General features: G+C 42.5%; 1 protein-coding gene across 1 annotated transcript in view; it reads right to left on the bottom strand.

Moving 5' to 3' along the window:
* The window catches only part of LOC149443903 (cell adhesion molecule CEACAM5-like), a 96,285-nt gene that overhangs the window by 36,040 nt on the left and 42,630 nt on the right, over nucleotides 1-17,615 (bottom strand). The window contains exons 10-11 of the mRNA XM_089655235.1: nucleotides 12,646-12,694; nucleotides 8,949-9,302 (exon numbers count right to left, since the gene is read on the bottom strand). Coding sequence (XP_089511361.1) covers nucleotides 8,949-9,302; nucleotides 12,646-12,694 — 403 coding nt within the window. The remainder of the gene's footprint in view (nucleotides 1-8,948; nucleotides 9,303-12,645; nucleotides 12,695-17,615) is intronic.

Below are 17,615 nucleotides of genomic sequence, written 5' to 3'. Positions count from 1 at the left end.
CATCCTTCTCCTTCTCCATCTTCTCATCCTTCTCCTTCTCCATCTTCTCAACCTTCTCCTTCTCCTTCTTCTCATCCTTCTCCTTCTTCTCATCCTTCTCCTTCTCCTTCTCCTTCTTCTCATCCTTCTCCTTCTTCTCATCCTTCTCCTTCTTCTCATCCTTCTCCTTCTTCTCATCCTTCTCCTTCTCCTTCTTCTCATCCTTCTCCTTCTCCTTCTCCTTCTCCTCATCCTTCTTCTCATCCTTCTCCTTCTCCTTCTTCTCATCCTTCTCCTTCTCCTTCTTCTCATCCTTCTCCTTCTCCTTCTTCTCATCCTTCTCCTTCTTCTCATCCTTCTCCTTCTCCTTCTTCTCATCCTTCTCCTTCTTCTCATCCTTCTCCTTCTCCTTCTTCTCATCCTTCTCCTTCTTCTCATCCTTCTCCTTCTCCTTCTTCTCATCCTTCTCCTTCTTCTCATCCTTCTTCTTCTCATCCTTCTCCTTCTCCTCATCCTTCTCCTTCTCCTTCTTCTCATCCTTCTCCTTCTCCTTCTTCTCATCCTTCTCCTTCTTCTCATCCTTCTCATTCTCCTTCTTCTCATCCTTCTCCTTCTCCTTCTTCTCATCCTTCTCCTTCTCCTTCTTCTCATCCTTCTCCTTCTTCTCATCCTTCTTCTTCTCCTTCTTCTCATCCTTCTCCTTCTTCTCATCCTTCTTCTTCTCCTCATCCTTCTCCTTCTCCTTCTTCTCATCCTTCTCCTTCTCCTTCTTCTCATCCTTCTCCTTCTCCTTCTTCTCATCCTTCTCCTTCTCCATCTTCTCATCCTTCTCCTTCTTCTCATCCTTCTCCTTCTCCTTCTTCTCATCCTTCTCCTTCTCCTTCTTCTCATCCTTCTCCTTCTCCTTCTTCTCATCCTTCTCCTTCTCCTTCTTCTCATCCTTCTCCTTCTTCTCATCCTTCTCCTTCTCCTTCTTCTCATCCTTCTCCTTCTTCTCATCCTTCTTCTTCTCCTCATCCTTCTCCTTCTCCTTCTTCTCATCCTTCTCCTTCTCCTTCTTCTCATCCTTCTCCTTCTTCTCATCCTTCTCCTTCTCCATCTTCTCATCCTTCTCCTTCTCCTTCTTCTCATCCTTCTCCTTCTCCATCTTCTCATCCTTCTCCTTCTCCTTCTTCTTATCCTTCTCCTTCTCCTTCTTCTCATCCTTCTCCTTCTCCTTCTTCTCATCCTTCTCCTTCTCCTTCTTCTCATCCTTCTCCTTCTCCTTCTTCTCATCCTTCTCCTTCTTCTCATCCTTCTCCTTCTCCTCATCCTTCTCCTTCTCCTTCTTCTCATCCTTCTCCTTCTCCTTCTTCTCATCCTTCTCCTTCTTCTCATCCTTCTCCTTCTCCATCTTCTCATCCTTCTCCTTCTCCTTCTTCTCATCCTTCTCCTTCTTCTCATCCTTCTCCTTCTTCTCATCCTTCTCCTTCTCCTTCTTCTCATCCTTCTCCTTCTTCTCATCCTTCTCCTTCTCCTTCTTCTTATCCTTCTGCTTCTTCTCATCCTTCTCCTTCTCCTTCTCCTTCTCCTTCCTCATCTCCAAGGGCATTTAAATTAAAGGTACAGTGTTCTGCACTAATTTAAAGGCTCTCTGAAGCCTAGAAACCCTTTTTATAAGTCATCTTCGTAGCGGAGAAATTCGCATCGAATCGAATTTCATACTGGAATTCGCCGAATCAGCCGAATCGAATTTTTCAATTCTTCGCTCATCTCTAAGTATATATAAAAAAAAATATAACTGTAACATTTTTTAGAGAATTTATCATTTAAAAATCCTGCACTACTCCCGTCTGGCCGTTTATGTATATGGGCCGGACAGGAAGTGATTAATATGATTCAAAGAAACTAAGCTACTTTACTGAAATAACACAAATGTGTGTCAGGTTAACAAACAAAATTGTTTGACAGATTTGTTTTTTATAATACTATTTCTTTAGCTAAAATGTCATACTCATGACATCTGCCAGCTGCTAAAACATGGTTGCGATAACATCATTAGCAAATGATGCACCAAGGAAAATATGGGGACTTGGACATCTTGGAGCACTACTAGTTGCCTATCAGTTGTATATATATTTTTTATTTCGTTTTAAAAAGAGTGGAAAAAGTTTACAACATAAGACCCAGCCTTTTCTGATTCTTTTTTTTTTACATTTAAAAAAAAAATCAGTATTTTCACAAGAAAAAACATTATATACAGAAAAAGTATGTGAACCCCTTGGGATTACATGGAGTTTTGCATGAATTGGGCATAAAATGTGCTCTGAACATCATCTAAGTCACAACAATAGAAGAACACAGTCTGCTGAACATAATACTACACAAACATTAGATGTTGCCATGGTTTAACTGCACATAACATGTAAACATTCACAGTGCAGGGAGGAAAAAGTATGTGAACCTTTGGACTTAATAACTGGTTGACCCTCCTTTGGCAGCAATAACCTCAACCAAACGTTTCCTGTAGTTGCAGATCAAACCTGCCAAACGATCTGGAGTAATTTTGGACCACTCCTCTTCACAAAACTGTTGCAGTGTAGCAATATTCTTGGGATGTCTGGTGTGAATTGCTCTCTTAAGGTCATGCCACAGCATTTCAATCGGGTTGAGGTCAGGACTCTGACTGGGCCACTCCAGAAGGCGTATTCTGTGCTGTTGCAGCTATTGTTTTGTTGAATTACTTGTATGCTTTGGGTCATTGTCCTGTTGCATCACCCATCCTCTGCGGAGCTTCAGTTGGCGGACAGATGGTCGTACGTTTTCCTGCAAAATGTCTTGATAAACTCTGGAATTCATTTTCCCATCAATGACAACAATCCATCCAGGCCCTGAGGCAGCAAAGCAGCCCCAAACCATGATGCTCCCTCCGCCATGTTTTACAGTGGGGATGAGGTTTTGATGTTGGTGTGCTGGGCCTTTTTTTCTCCACACATAGTGTTGTGTGTTCTTCCCAAACAACTCAATCTTGGTTTCATCTGTCCACAGTATATTTTGCCAGTAGTGCTGTGGAACATCCAGGTGCTCTTTTGCAAACTTCAAACATGCTGCAATATTCTTTTTGGACAGCAATGGCTTCCTCCGTGGTGTCCTCCCATGTACTCCATTCTTGTTTAATGTTTTCCTTTTTGTAGATGTGTCAACAAAAATGTTAGCATGTGCCAGAGATTTCTGTAGGTCTTTAGCTGACACTCTGGGATTCTTCTTTACCTCATGCAGCATTTTGCGCTGTGCTCTTGCAGTCATTTTTACAGGACGACCGTGCCTAGGGAGAGTAGCAAAAGTGCTAAACTTTCTCCATTCGTAGACAGTCTGTCTTACCATGGACACATGAACATCAAGGCTTTTGGAGATACTTTTGTAACCCTTTCCAGCTTCATGCAAGTCAACAATTCTTGATCGTAGGTCTTCTTAGAGTTCTTTTCTGTGAGGCATGGTTCACATCAGACAGTGCTTCTTGAAACCAGTAAACCCAAAACAGGTGTGTGTTTTGTAAGGGCAGGACAGCTGTCAGCAACACATCCAATATCATCACACTGATTGGAGTCAAGGTTGGCTCACTCCTGGCTCCAATTAGCTCTGGGAGAAGTCATTAAGCTAGGGCCTCACATACTTTTTCCTCCCTGCACTGTGAATGTTTACATGTTATGTGCAATTAAACCATGGCAGCATCTAATGTTTGTGTAGTATTATGTTCAGCAGACTGTGTTCTTCTATTGTTGTGACTTAGATGACATTCAGAGCACATTTTATGCCCAATTCATGCAAAACTCCACGTAATCCCAAGGGGTTCACATACTCTTTCTTACAACTGTATATATATATTTTAGCAGGGCCCTAGAGAATGAAATGGTGGGTTTTGCTATTTTTTATGTTACACAGTATTTGCCCAGTGGTTTTTCTAGTGAAATTTTGTGGGAAAAAATACACTTTCATGAATTTTATGCACACAAATACAATATAATACACATTTACAATATACTGTATAATCCACTTGTGGAATGGTGCCAAACTACAGTATTTAAAAATCTCCATAGGCGGCTCTTTAAAAGCCTTTACCCCCGGTCGTGCGGGCACGAGAGCCCGTTCATTTGAATGGACTCCCATGCCCCTGCACACGCAGGGAAGAAGTCTCTGCACTTCCTCTAAAAACGTAGCCCTCACGGGAACCTCGGTTCCCAGTACAGTTGCGTTTTCCAGTGTGGGCGGCGTGCCATTAGAACTAGTGGCACCCACCCGCGGGTCCGCATTCCTCTGTACGGGTGGTGCGGCTGCACAGATTTTCATGCGGATCCACAGCGGCACCACCTGCACAGATGTGAACCAGGGCTTACAGGTTACCACTTTAGAGTTACAGGGGAGGTCTGGTGCTAGAATTAGTGCTCTTGCTTTGACGCTTGCGGCAATACCTCACATATGTGGTGTGATCACTGCTTAAGTATGCGTACGGGACCAATGCGTGAGCTAGTCTTTGCAAGTGAGCATGGGGGAAGGGGGTGCTTTAAATTATTATTTTTTATACTATTATTATTTTTTTTTTTACACTGTTTCTTTAAAGCAATAGGCAGTGACAGGTACTCTTTATGGAGAGATCTGAGGTCTATTAGACACCAGACCTCTCCACTGTCCTAAAAGCATCTGATCACACCAAGATCGGTGTGATCAAATGCTTTAAAATGGCGCTGTTTACACCCAGGGAAGCCGGAAGTGACAATAGTACTTGGGTACTGGTTTAGTGTATCATTGAGCTCATCGAAGACCTTCCGGTCCTCCATGGGCTCTATGGTAAGCTGGCGGAACCACCGTTTTCAGTTCCAGGTTCTTCAGTGGGATCACTCCCATCACTTGTAAAAGCAATGGAGCAGCTAATTAGCCGCTCAGATGGCTTTTACAAAAAAGCCAGTCGTCTGCAAAAAAAAAATGTATGCTTGTATGATGCCTGAAGCTGCAGACATCATCCCAGTATACCACTTGAAAGCCGTCATGTACTGTATATGTATGTTAGCGGGTCTTCAAGTGGTTAATACTAAGCAGGGGTGCAGGAAGTCTTCTGATTTTTCACACCAGCCTTTGTAACCCCTTCCATTCTCCTGCTAGGTCTCTAGACAAACCTACCTATCTTCAGAAGTGTCCAAGGACATTAAAAAAAAAAAACTCAATTTGCAGCAGTTTTCTGCTGCTTCATTCCCTAGGCTGCCCTAATAGCTGCTGGTCCACAAATGTCCCATGGTAAATCTAGTCCTGGAAGGAACTTTCATTGATTCAGCCTTAAATAAAGTGACTTGAGTGCCAGAAAGTGTAAAAGTTGCATCAAAATTATCAAAATTTGCACACAAAAGTCGCACTGGACTTTGGAGTCGCACTAATGTGAACCGAGCCTTAGTGATAGAATTCTGCTCTGATGGCAGATGATTCTTATACCTACCGAATGTTACATTCACATATACAGAGTCCATGGCAGTAAGCTGTGTCACTGAGTTCCTGGCCACACATGTGTAAGTCGCCTCACTCTCAGCCTCCTCCTGAGCTACCTGAAGCTGGCTCTGCTGTTGTTTTATATCTGTCCCATTTAGTCTCCAATGGTAGGTGGCTGGTGGGACAGAATCAGCAGAACATTCTAATATAGTGAGAGGATTTGAAGGTGACGTGGATTTTACTTTCAAGTTTTCTGAGCCATCTGCACAACAAAAAATTCAACATCAAAATAAAAGGGCTAAAGAGAAAAAAAAAAAGTAATTGACTAAGTGATACCAAGATATTTGAAAGATTTCCTCTCTATCACCATTCTGGTGACAACTTGAAATTTTGGATTTTCTTTCATTCTCTGTGATTGCGCTCTCAGTGATTTCACTCCCTGTGATTTCGCTTCTTGTGATTTCACTCCCTGTGATTTCACTCCCTTTGATTTCACTCCCTGTGATTTCCCTCCCTGTGATTTCCCTCCCTGTGATTTCCCTCCCTGTTATTTTGCTTCTTGTGATTTCACTCTCAGTGATCACAATAAACAGGACAAATTTCCAGTTTTACTGGGTGGACAGGTTTTTGATGGAAGCATTTTGATGCAGTTTTGATGCATTTTCAATGTAATTCAATGGGGAGGGGAGGTTTTAAACGTGCACTAGAGATGTGCACAACTGTAAAATCTGTTTTGTTGTGTTCCGGATCTGTTTGTTAAGTTAATAATGTAATGTTTCATCAAATTTGTTATGTTGCAATGTTTCATTTTTGGAGTTGTTTTCCTATATTTGGATTATTTTTGTATGTTGGTTATTTTCAAATCGACTCAAAATGATAAGAATTCTAATTCAAAATAGAAACTTAATGCAGTGAGTACAGTAAGGTATAAAAAAGGAAAAGAGGATGACTTAGGCTGCTTTATTGAATAGAATAAAGAATAGAACAAAACAGAATAAAAAATACAAAAGAATAGAAAAAAATAGAACGAACATAGCCGACTTCTGAAATTCTAATTCCGAAAGATGGCTATATTCATTCTATTCTAATAAAATATATTCTATTTTTTCTATTCTACTTCATTCTATTCTATTTTACCATTTTATAGTTTATTCTATTCTCTTGTATTCTACTCTTTTCTATGACTTTCTATTCTATGATTTTATATTTTATTCTGTTCAGCAGCCTCAGTGCAAAAGCTGCCTAACTTTGCACCTGTTTAGTAAACTGCACCTTGTGCAGGGTGACTGGTCTTGTCTCCGCCCCCTCCTGTAGTGGGTGGACCTACTGGACTCCTCCAACCTTTTGCTTTGGATATTCTTTGGCTACAAAGCATTATGTTTACAAAAACATTTTTGGGTTGTTTGAGGCTCAGCTTTGTTTAGGAGTGGAGTGGTCTGCCTGCTTGTCACTTGGTCAGGTCTGAGGCCTTAGGATCCATTCACACTTGTGCGACTCCAAAGTTGTGCGATTTCCATTGTGACTTTGATGCAGCTTTGGATGGGTACAACTTGGATGTGACTTTAGCTTTGACTGTGCACAACTGTCGCATTAATAACATTAAGATGTGACTTTTGCAGTCTATGGCACTCAAGTCGCATCAAAGTAGTGCAGGGACCTTTTTAAAGCCAATGTGACTTTAAGTTGCATACATCTGAATGACTTCCAGTGAAATACATGGGCTGCGACTTGTCATGCAATTTTATGTGTTCTAAGTCGCAAGTTGCACAAGTGTGAATGAAGCCTTGGAGAGATTTGTCTTCAATTCCTGTCCTGCTGACAGTGGTTTCAACAGACATGAAGGGTGGTGGTGGTGGGGGGATTGGTAACAGGGACACAAGTGAGGGTAAATCTGTGATTGTAGGTTTACCAACCATGTCTGTAGGGGGAGAAAAATGGGAACAGTTCTACTACAGGAAGGTCTTTCTGGTTCAACTACACAATTGTAACAAAATATATAAAACTGCACTTGGTGCAAAATAAACATGAAAAACAAGCATGCGATCTTAACCCCCCGGTCACATCAAACCCTACTTTGAAATTTGGCGACTTAGAGTGAAGTTGCACGATTTCAAAGTCAGATGACATGCCGATTTCAGGTGCGATTATCAAGACATCTGATACAGATATCTATGCAAATTGCACAAAAAGTATTACATGTACTACTTTAGAAATCGGTGCGGTTCTGACCAAATCGTATCGTTATGACCGCTCTAATTGTGGACAATAAGCTGCGATTTGCAAGTCGCATGGCATGAAAATCACATGCCAATTCGCATTCAGTGTGATTGGGGTCTTACTCCAAGACCAGGCCTATTCTGACACTTTTTTACCTGTAAAATTTTTTATTTTTTTTCTTTTGCTAGAAAATTACCTAGAAACCCCAAACATTACATATTTTTTCAGCAGAGACACTAGAGAATAAAATGATGGTTGTTTATGTCACATTTTATTTGCGCAGCAGGTTTCAAACACTTTTTTTTTTAAATACACCTCTATGGAATTTTAATGCTCAAAAACACAATATAATACTCAATTGTTTGGTAAAATATAAAAGATGATGTTAGGCCGGGTCAAAAAAATATGTAACATGTCATGTTTTAAGATGGGAATGAAACTACAGTACTTTAAGCACGGAACGATGCTTCAAATATTTATTTTATTTGAATGTTTTTATTTTTACACAGTCACTTTAATTTTTTTTTCTTATTAAAAAGACCCCAGATCCCTCATCTGCACTTAAAAGCATTCAAAACACCAAGCTCCATGCTCTTAGTTTTTTTTTAAATGGCACTGTTGACATCCGGGTAAACTGGAAGTGACATCAGGTCATTGCTTCCAGGTTACCACAGTGGAGATTCTGATCAAAGTCGACTTGTTTGTTCTGGTGTCCAGCCAGCTGGTGAATGCACCGGCTGATAGCTTGGGTCTCCTGGAGGGACGGGAGAGCCCGAGCGAACAGTGGAAGGCGGCGGGGGGGAGACGTCCCCTCCTGCTGCTTGTAATAGCGATTGAGCGGCTAGTTAACCACTACGATCACTTTTACAAAAGAGCAGACTGCTGGCTCTAACAGATAGTACTGGGATGATGCCTGTGGCTGCAAGTGTCATCCTGGTATAATGGCTCAAACTCCAGTGACGTACGGCTACATTGCTGGAGCTGAAGAGGTACTTTAGGTTAAATAGGGGGGTGCTAGAACCCCTGTGTTTTTTTTTATGTTTTCGGATTTCACCCTTAATGCTGAGTAACACATGCACTGGCCCTAAAAAAAAAAAAAAAAAAAAAAGAAAAATCACTTGGCATTGGACTGGCTGTGGCGCCGGCAGTCTCTGATTGGCTGTAAACCGAAGATCCTGAACTGCAGGGATGGAGCTGATGCTGGAATAAGGCGATGTCTGCTATAACCCCCAAAACTATTACATGAAAACACGAGTCCATTCTGGATAAATCTGACAATCTTCTGATGGATTACTCACCATAGATTTTCAGGTGTACATTGGTATCACTTTGTCTATCTGCTTGTATCCTCACGCTGTAATCTCCCTCATCAGTGATATTTAGGTTGGAGATCTGTAGAGATCCATTGGGGAAAGCTGTCATCCTATCATGGATGAACAGAGGTCCAGGAATTATTGGATTATCATCAGGGAAATATGTAAGGATTAGATATTCTCTGCGTGTGGTCGGTCCTTTATACCAAGTAATATCCCAAATTCTCCCAGTAATCCCAGTAACACTCAGAGTGACAGATCTCCCGATGACCGGATACGGAGGGATCACCTCAATACTCATCATTCCACTGGACACATCCACCAACACACCGAGGAGAACTGCAAGAGAAAGTGACAGATAAGAAGATCAGGGATCAATTGTTTACAATGTGTAAAGTGTTCAATCCATGAGGTCTATGTATCAGCCCCATTCACACCTGAGGGTTTTGTAGCTTGTATCTCAAAGCTCAAGAAATGCTCAGCAAGCAAACACTCATTGTATTCAGTAGTCCTTGTTCACATTGGAGAATCCTGTTGCTTGTAGCTGAACGCCTCTCACTTTAAAAAGTACATGAACTAGTTTTCAGGCAGAATTGAGTGTTTTTGTCCCCAAAGATTTCAATGTGAACACCTGAAACCCTTGATTCAAGCATTTTTATAGTCCAGGTTCACACCTATGCAGGTTGCGTTTGAAGGTCGTGCATGAAGGTAAAAAAGCTTGAGCCATTAGAACTACTTTAAGTTCACCCACGTCAATACCGAACACATTCACCCCCTTCCTGCCCAGGCAATTTTCAGCTTTCAGTGCTGTCACACTTTGAATTACAATTGTGCGGTCATGCAACACTGTACTGTATGAAATTCTTATCATTTTTACACACAACTAGGAGCTTTATTTTGGTGGTATTTAACTGCTTTCACACCACCCTATAGCAGAACTACTGCTACAGGGCGGTAGGTCTGCGCAAAATCACATATATAATGTGATTTGCATTTCCAGGTAGGGAGCACGTACGCCGCCCTACCTGCACTGCCATTGGCGGCTAGGGATGTCAATCACCGGGTCCCGGCCGGAGATTCCCCGCCGCCACCCGACGATCGCCGTGTAAAGCTGACGGGAGAGATCTGTGTGTAAACAATACAGGTCTCTCTCCTGCCAGCAAGCACATGCTGCTGTGTATTTCTCTGCACAGCATGTCTCCCTAGTAAAACACACACGGCACATAATGTTAAACAGCACACAGTTAACCCTTTGATCGCCCCAGATGTTAACCCCTTCCTGCCCAGTGCCATTAGTACAGTGTCAGTGCTTTTAATTAGCACTGATCACTGTATCAGTGTCATTCGGATGGCAGTGGCAGTTAGTCAGTTCTTGCCGTAGTCCCGCTATAAGTCGCTGATCGCTGCCATTACTAGTATAAAAAAAAAATTCTACTATTTATACCTCTATTTGTAAATGCTATAACTTTTACGTAAACCAATTTACATGTATTGGGATTTTTTTTATAGCAAAGACATGGAGCAGAATACTATTTTGGCCTAAATTTATGAAGAAATTTAATTTTTTTTCTGGATATGTTTTATAGCAAAAAATCTAAAATATTGTTGTCTTTTTAAAATTGTTTTTTGTTTATAGCTCAAACAATAAAAAACGCACAGGTGATCAAATACCACCGAAAGAAATCTCTATTTGTGCTAAAAAAAAGGGCAAACATTTTATTTATGTACAGCGTTGCATGACCGTGCAATTGTCAGTTAAAGTAACGCAGCACCGTATTGCAAAAAGTGGCCTGGTCAGGGGAGGGGGGGGGGGAGAATAAATCTTCTGACGGGCAAGTGGTTAATCAGCACTTTATTTTTAGCCAAATTAAAAAAAATTGAAGAAAAAAAAAACACGTTTTTCTTCATTTCTGTTATCAAATTTTGCAAATAAATAATATTTCTTCATGAATTTAGGCCAAAATGTATTCTGCTATATTTCTTTGGTGAAAATAACCCAAATCTGTGTGTAATGTTCAGTCTGTAGAAGAGTTACATAGTCCACAAACTCTGAAAATCGATCACTCCTGATGTACTGAGGCCCAGAAATGCCAGGATAGTACAAATAACAACCAAATGACCCCTATGTGGAAAGTTGACAGTTCAAAGTATTTTTTTTTCTGGTATGACAGAGATCAGGGACATTGACTGGTGACAGCATGGAAAAAAACCCAAAAAAAACCCCACAGTGGCTAAATAGTTACCACTTCTAGCTGGCAGTACTGGGGTTGTTGGTTCAAATCCCACCCATGGCACAACCTGCTTAGAGTTTGCATGTTCTCCCTGTGCCTGTGTGGGTTTCCCTCCACACTCCAAAGACATGCTGGTAGGTTAATTGACTCCTGTCTAAATTGTCCCTAGTATGTGTATGTATGAATGTAAGTTAGGGACCTTAGATTGTACACCCCTTGAGGGTTAGGGACTGATGTGAATGTGCAATATACATATGTAAAGCAATGCGTAAATTGACAGCGCTATACAGTATAACTACCTGAAAGAAAATTTTTTTTTTAAATGTTTACATTTTTTCTTCTTTACTACATTTTTTTCTTTGTTTACATTTTCTTATACAGTATACTGTGGCAACAGCAATACAGTGTTACCATAGTAACACTGTACTACTCTGGGGAGGTGTTCAGGGGTGGAGCCTGATCACAGTAAAGGGCCAATCACAGCGTTCCTTTACCACGTGATCAGTTGTGTCCAATGGCAAAGCTTATCATGATGTAAACACTGTTGCTGGTTATGGGCTGCACTTTCCTCATGCTGTCACAACGTTAGGAGAGAGGACAACCAATAACCGGCACCTGTGAAAGAGGACATCAGTGCAGCCCCAAAAGTGTCCATCAGCACCACCAGTCAGTGCCGCCTATCAGTGCCCATTGGTGCCGCATATCAGTGCAGTCTCTTCAGTGCCCATCAGTGCTGCCTAAGATTGCAGCTTCATCAATGCAGCCGATTTATGCCCATCAGTGCAGCCTCATCAGCGAAGGAGAAAAAAAATTACCTGTTTGCAAAATTTTAAAACAGAAACTAAAAAGGAAAAAAAAAAAATTTCCAACATTTTTGGTCTTTTTTTTTGTTTGTTTAGCAAAAATTAAAAACCCGAGTGGTGATTAGATACCACCAAAAGAAAGCTCTACTTGTCTTAAAAAAAATGATAAAAATGTTATTTGGGTACAGTGTTGCATGACGGTGCAAATGTCATTCAAAGTGTGACAGTGCTGAAAGCTGAAAATTAGCCTGGGCAGGAAGGGGGTGAAAGTGCCCGGTAGGCAAGGGGTTAAATAAAGGTGCTGCAAACACATAAAATGCATGTTCATCACATTAGCCCCCAGTCACATCGGGTGCAATTTGGCATGCAATATGCATATCATGCAACTTGCAAATCAAGCCGCAGGTCATTCATAAACCAGTAAGACTGAAGGATTCACTTAGATGTCACCCATTATTCCTGCCTGACTGCTCATTCATCAACATTAGACAAGCAACTGGGCAATGCCCATATTTATCTCATGACAGGTTCACTTTACGGAAAAACAAAAACCAGCATTACAGACCCCAGTCTATGGGTATACATTTTGGAATGCCCCGGCCCATACAACCGTATCATGACATTGGTAGTTTCTCAGTTGGCACTTACCTGGCACAATAATACTGGAGCCGAAGCAATGTTGCTTGGTGACCATTTTCTGACTTCACAAACGTAGACACATAAATGAATACAACAGGGATTTATTTCATGAGGACTGCGGCATCTCTTTGTTCCTTGTAATCCTCTGGGTCACTTTTGATTCCTTTATTTGGGTCCAGGATATATTAAATCTGTAAATCTTAGATTGTAGGTGCTTTATGTCCAGTGTTCCCCTGTGCTTCCTCTATGTCTGGATGACTCTTTGTGTATGGGGGAAATGCAACGTGCGGGAGGAACAGTAAGGGAAGTAATGTAATATTTCACAATCTGTTACTCTGCACACGGCTGGTTCCTATTGAAACCATTTAAAGAAAATAGTATAAAGCTTCCTAGTGCCACATCCTAAAAATGTAAGAGAAAAAAATTGCTGGGGGGAAAAAAAAAAAAAAAAAAAGGAGTACAGCCAGACTAGAAGATTTTTTTTTTGGCACAGTGAGAGACCACACTATCATAAAAATATCAGTTTATTAACACAAGAAAGTCACAAAAATAATTTAGAACAAGAAATACACAACCCCCTAACACACCAGGGGGGAAAAATGGTAAATCACCTATCCCTTTACATATGACGTATTGCATGTCACCTATAGCATGGATGGTGATTCCAAAAAGAGTAAGATTGAGAAATAGAAAATGGTCAACATGTTTCACCTATATATCTGGCTTCTTCAGGTCCATAACTTCTGTGTAAGGGAGAGCAGTACTACTATATATAAAATATTGAGAGGACAAGCAATATATACACAATCAATTATATGCAACAAAGTAAAAAATACATATAATAGACAAAAACAATCATTAGGCTTACATAGGAACGCGGCAACCAGTGATATCTAGTCTGGGGGGTGGACATAGGAGACCCGAGTGTGGAACACAGGCAACAGACCAGGGAACTCGATAGTATATAACCGAGTCCTATGGAAAGAAGCACATAGAGCCACCAGCAAATCATATAGTTGTGTTGTAAATCTAAATATACTAATTAACGAATGCTTAGGCCAAATATATGGACTCGTACTAACAATGATCATAGATTGTGCCCACATATAGGTAGAACTCAAAATGTAGAAGCTGGAGGCAATGTGGGATAAGGATCAAAAGGGTATTGACAAGCCTAAAAAAAAGAAAAAAAAAAAGACCATATATAAGATATGGGCTAAACCCGGATTAAAGCCGTGTATTATATATAAAAAAAAGACCGCAAACTTACTGGTGGCTGGACAACATTAGGGAACTGGTCTAATGGGCAGACAATATATACTCCAATGTATAGACTTCCGGATCAAGTCATGATAAGGCAGGAGCCCAGCTCCTATAGTGGTGCATATGAAAAATGTCACCTATAATGCCATAAAACAAAATAAAACGCTCAGGGGATGTACAGGAGACTTATAAAAATAACGGCTCACTATATGTATTACTAAACATAATACTTCACCTTCGTTTTGAGCATCAGGGGTGATCCAGATGGACAGGCAATGTAAACCATTTAAATTTCCGCATGCTCCTCAGATTATTAGTGGTTATTGATCAGCAAATTGATTTGCCCAACCAGAATTGGTACAACAAGTAGGGTTGCCACCTCATCCCTTTAAAACTGAACAAATATTAATGGCACTCAGGTTCTGAGGATAATTTATTGTAGATAAGGTACTACGTGGGTTTAATTACCACTTTAATCAGCCACAGAACCTGTGTAATTAATATGTGTTCAGTTTAAAGGGATGAGGTGGCAACCCTAGCAACCAGGCATTTCACAGGAAGGTGACTGTCATGTACATTTTGCATCCACATGCCTACAGTATTTAGCGGGCCCCCCCATAAACCCTTGCATGCTCTCTGCACCTCCATTGGTTCTACTGTCCTTAGAAACAGCCAGTGAGCACAGGTGTTGTAAATAGGCACATCTAATTGGCCAGTGGCATCACAGTTCAGGTAGTACTATCAATATGCCCAGAATGCCGAGGACAGCATAGTGGCTAACTGGTTAGCACTTCTGCTTTTCAGCAATAGGGTCATCGGCTCAAATTCCAACCATGGCACTACTTACACAGAGTTTGCATGTTCTCCATGTGCCTGTGTGGGTTTCCTCCCACACTCCAAAGACATGCTGGTAGGTTAATTGGCTCCTGTCTAAATTGGCCCTAGTATGTGTATGTATGAATGTACACTATATTGCCAAAGGTATTGGGCCAGCCCTCCAAATCATTGGTTTCAGGTGTTCCATTCACCTCCATGGCCACAGGTGTATAAAATCAAGCCCCTAGACATGCAGACTACTTCTACAAACATTTGTGAAAGAATGGGTCTGTCACAGTCTGGGTCAGGTTCAGAGACCAGTTGCTACAGCAGTGTAAGGCTTACCTGAAACCAGCAGTATAGGTACACCAGCGGGTCCCCCCCGGGAATGACTCAGGCTCACCTGAGGTGCGGGGTCTAAGTATTAACCGGTTTTCACTAGAGCTCCTAATGGTGGAGATGGATTTGGCTGCGTGTTAATACCAGGTCACAGATCTCAGGATCCCCCCAACAGGGAATGAGCAAGCTGGAAATTAATAGCGGATCAAACAGTTTAGGGATCAAACGGAAGCAGAGTCAGTCACAAGCCAAGGGTCGGTTACAAATGGTAGTAGATTAGAATGAGGCAAAATCGTAGTCAGCAGCACGCCAAAGGTCGGAAACGAAGATGTAGACAGCAGCAGGAACGATAAGCAGGATACTGGCTGGGAAGGCAAGGAGATAGTGTATGGACATGGCTTTTATAGGAAGTTCATGGGAGGAGCAAGGAGTTCAAGGTTCAAGACAAACAGGGCCAAGGTAGGATCATCCAAAGAATTGTCAAGGGAGCTGTCCAGCATTCCAGGTTGCTCAGTGAGAAGAAACATTGCCTCCCACCGCAGCAGGCCCAGATTCAATCCTAGGCTCTGACAGGGTCCCTCTCAGGAGCTCAGTGTATTCAAGCGTGGTCCTGTGATGATAGGTGGCCCCCTGTGCAATAAGTCCATGCCTGACATTTCCTGGCTAATAAATATTCCACAGTCAACTGTTAGTGTTATTGTAACAAAGTGGAAGCAACTGGGAACAACAGCAACTCAGTCACAAAGTGGTAGGCCACATCAAATGAAAAAGCGGGCTCAGCGTATGCTGAAGCGCAGAATTTGCCAACTGTCTGCAGAGTCAATAGCTAAAGACCTCCAAACTTTGTGTGGCCTTCAGTTTAGCACAACAACAGTGCGTAGAGAGCTTTATGGAATGGGTTTCCATGGCCAAGCAACTGCATCCAAGCTTTACATCACCAAGTGCTATGCAAAGCATCGGATGCAGTGGTGTAAAGCACGCTGCCACTGGACTCTAGAGCAGTGGAGACATGTTCTCTGGAGTAATGAATTATGCTTCTCTGTCTGGCAATCCGATGGACATTATTATTATTATTATACAGTATTTATAAAGCGCCAACAGTTCGCTCAGTGCTGTACATTACAATGGGAGACAGAACATGCGACAGTACAATAACAATACAATGCGATACACGAGGGGTTTGAGGGCCCTGCTCCTTGGAGCTTACAATCTAGGAGGGAGGGGATAGTGGTACAGGTGGAAATAGCTGTGTGGGATGGAGTGGTAGGAAGAGTGGAGGAGGTCAGGAATTAGCAGGGGGTGGGGTAGGCTTCCCTGAAGAGGTGGGTTTTCAGGATGCGCCTAAAGGAGAGGGGAGTAGGTGATAGTCTGATGGATTGGGGTAAGGAGTTCCAGAGTATGGGTTCCTGGAGAAGTCCTGGAGGCGGGCATGGGAGGAGGAGACCAGGGAACTAGAGAGAAGGAATCCTGTGAGGATCGGAGAGTGCGTGTAGGATGGTACTTGGATATTAGGTCGGTGATGTAGTTTGGGGCAGTATGATGGACAGCTTTGTACGTCAGTGTTCGGATTTTGAATTTGATCCGTTGGGCAATCAGAAGCCAGTGGAGGGATTGGCAGAGGGGGTGGTGGAAACGGAGCGGTTGGTAAGGCGGATGAGTCTGGCTGCCGTATTCAGGATCGACTGAAGCGGGGATAGCCAGCGGTGAGGCAGGCCAGTGAGGAGGGAGTTGCAGTAGTCGAGTCGTGATATGATGAGGGAGTGGATGAGCTGTTTAGTGGTTTCTGGGGTTAGGAATGTGCGTATTTTGGCGATGTTGCGGAGGTGGAGTCTGCATGAGTTTGTTAGTGATTGGACTTGGGGCTGGAAGGATAAATTGGAGTCAAGAATGACACCAAGTACTCTGGCCTGCAGGCGGGCCTGTTGGTGGCATTGTTGGACGTGATGGAGAAGTCAGTGGGGGGTGGTGTGCGGGCTGGGGGGAAGACTAGGAGCTCGGTTTTGGAGAGGTTCAGTTTAAGGAAGTGGAGCGACATCCAATCTGATATGTCGTTCAGTAGGCTAGTGATTTGGGCGGAGACTGAAGTGGTGAGGCGAGGGGTTGAGAGATAGATTTGCGTGTCGTCGGCATAGAGGTGGCAGTTGAAGCCGTGAGAGTGTATGAGTTATCCAAGGGAGGAGGTGTAGATGGAGAAGAGAAGGGGCCCAAGGACAGAGCCTTGAGGGACCCCAACAGAGAGGGGGAGTAAAGGGGGAGGTGGTAGCATTATAGGTAACGCTGAAGGAGCGTTGTGATAGGTAGGACAAGAGCCAGGAGAGAGCGGAATCTCTGAGGCCAAGGGAGTGTAGTTTTTTGAGGAGGAGGGGGTGGTCGACTATGTTGAAAGCCACAGAGAGGTCGAGGAGTAGAAGCACCGAATAGTGGCCATTAGCTTTGGCGGTTAGCAGGTCGTTGGAGAGTTTGAGTAAGGCGGTTTCGGTGGAGTGTATGGGACAGAAGCCGGACTGTAAGGGATCGAGGAGGTTGTTGTTGTTGAGGTGGGAGCTTAGGCGATTGTAGAC

Source organism: Staurois parvus, unplaced genomic scaffold (assembly GCF_062004578.1).
Source record: "Staurois parvus isolate SC_StPar_1 unplaced genomic scaffold, SC_StPar_1.0 ptg000827l, whole genome shotgun sequence".
Lineage (NCBI taxonomy): Eukaryota > Metazoa > Chordata > Amphibia > Anura > Ranidae > Staurois > Staurois parvus.
The sequence above is the reverse complement of the archived record's forward strand: the minus strand, read 5'-3'. Positions and strand labels throughout refer to the sequence as shown.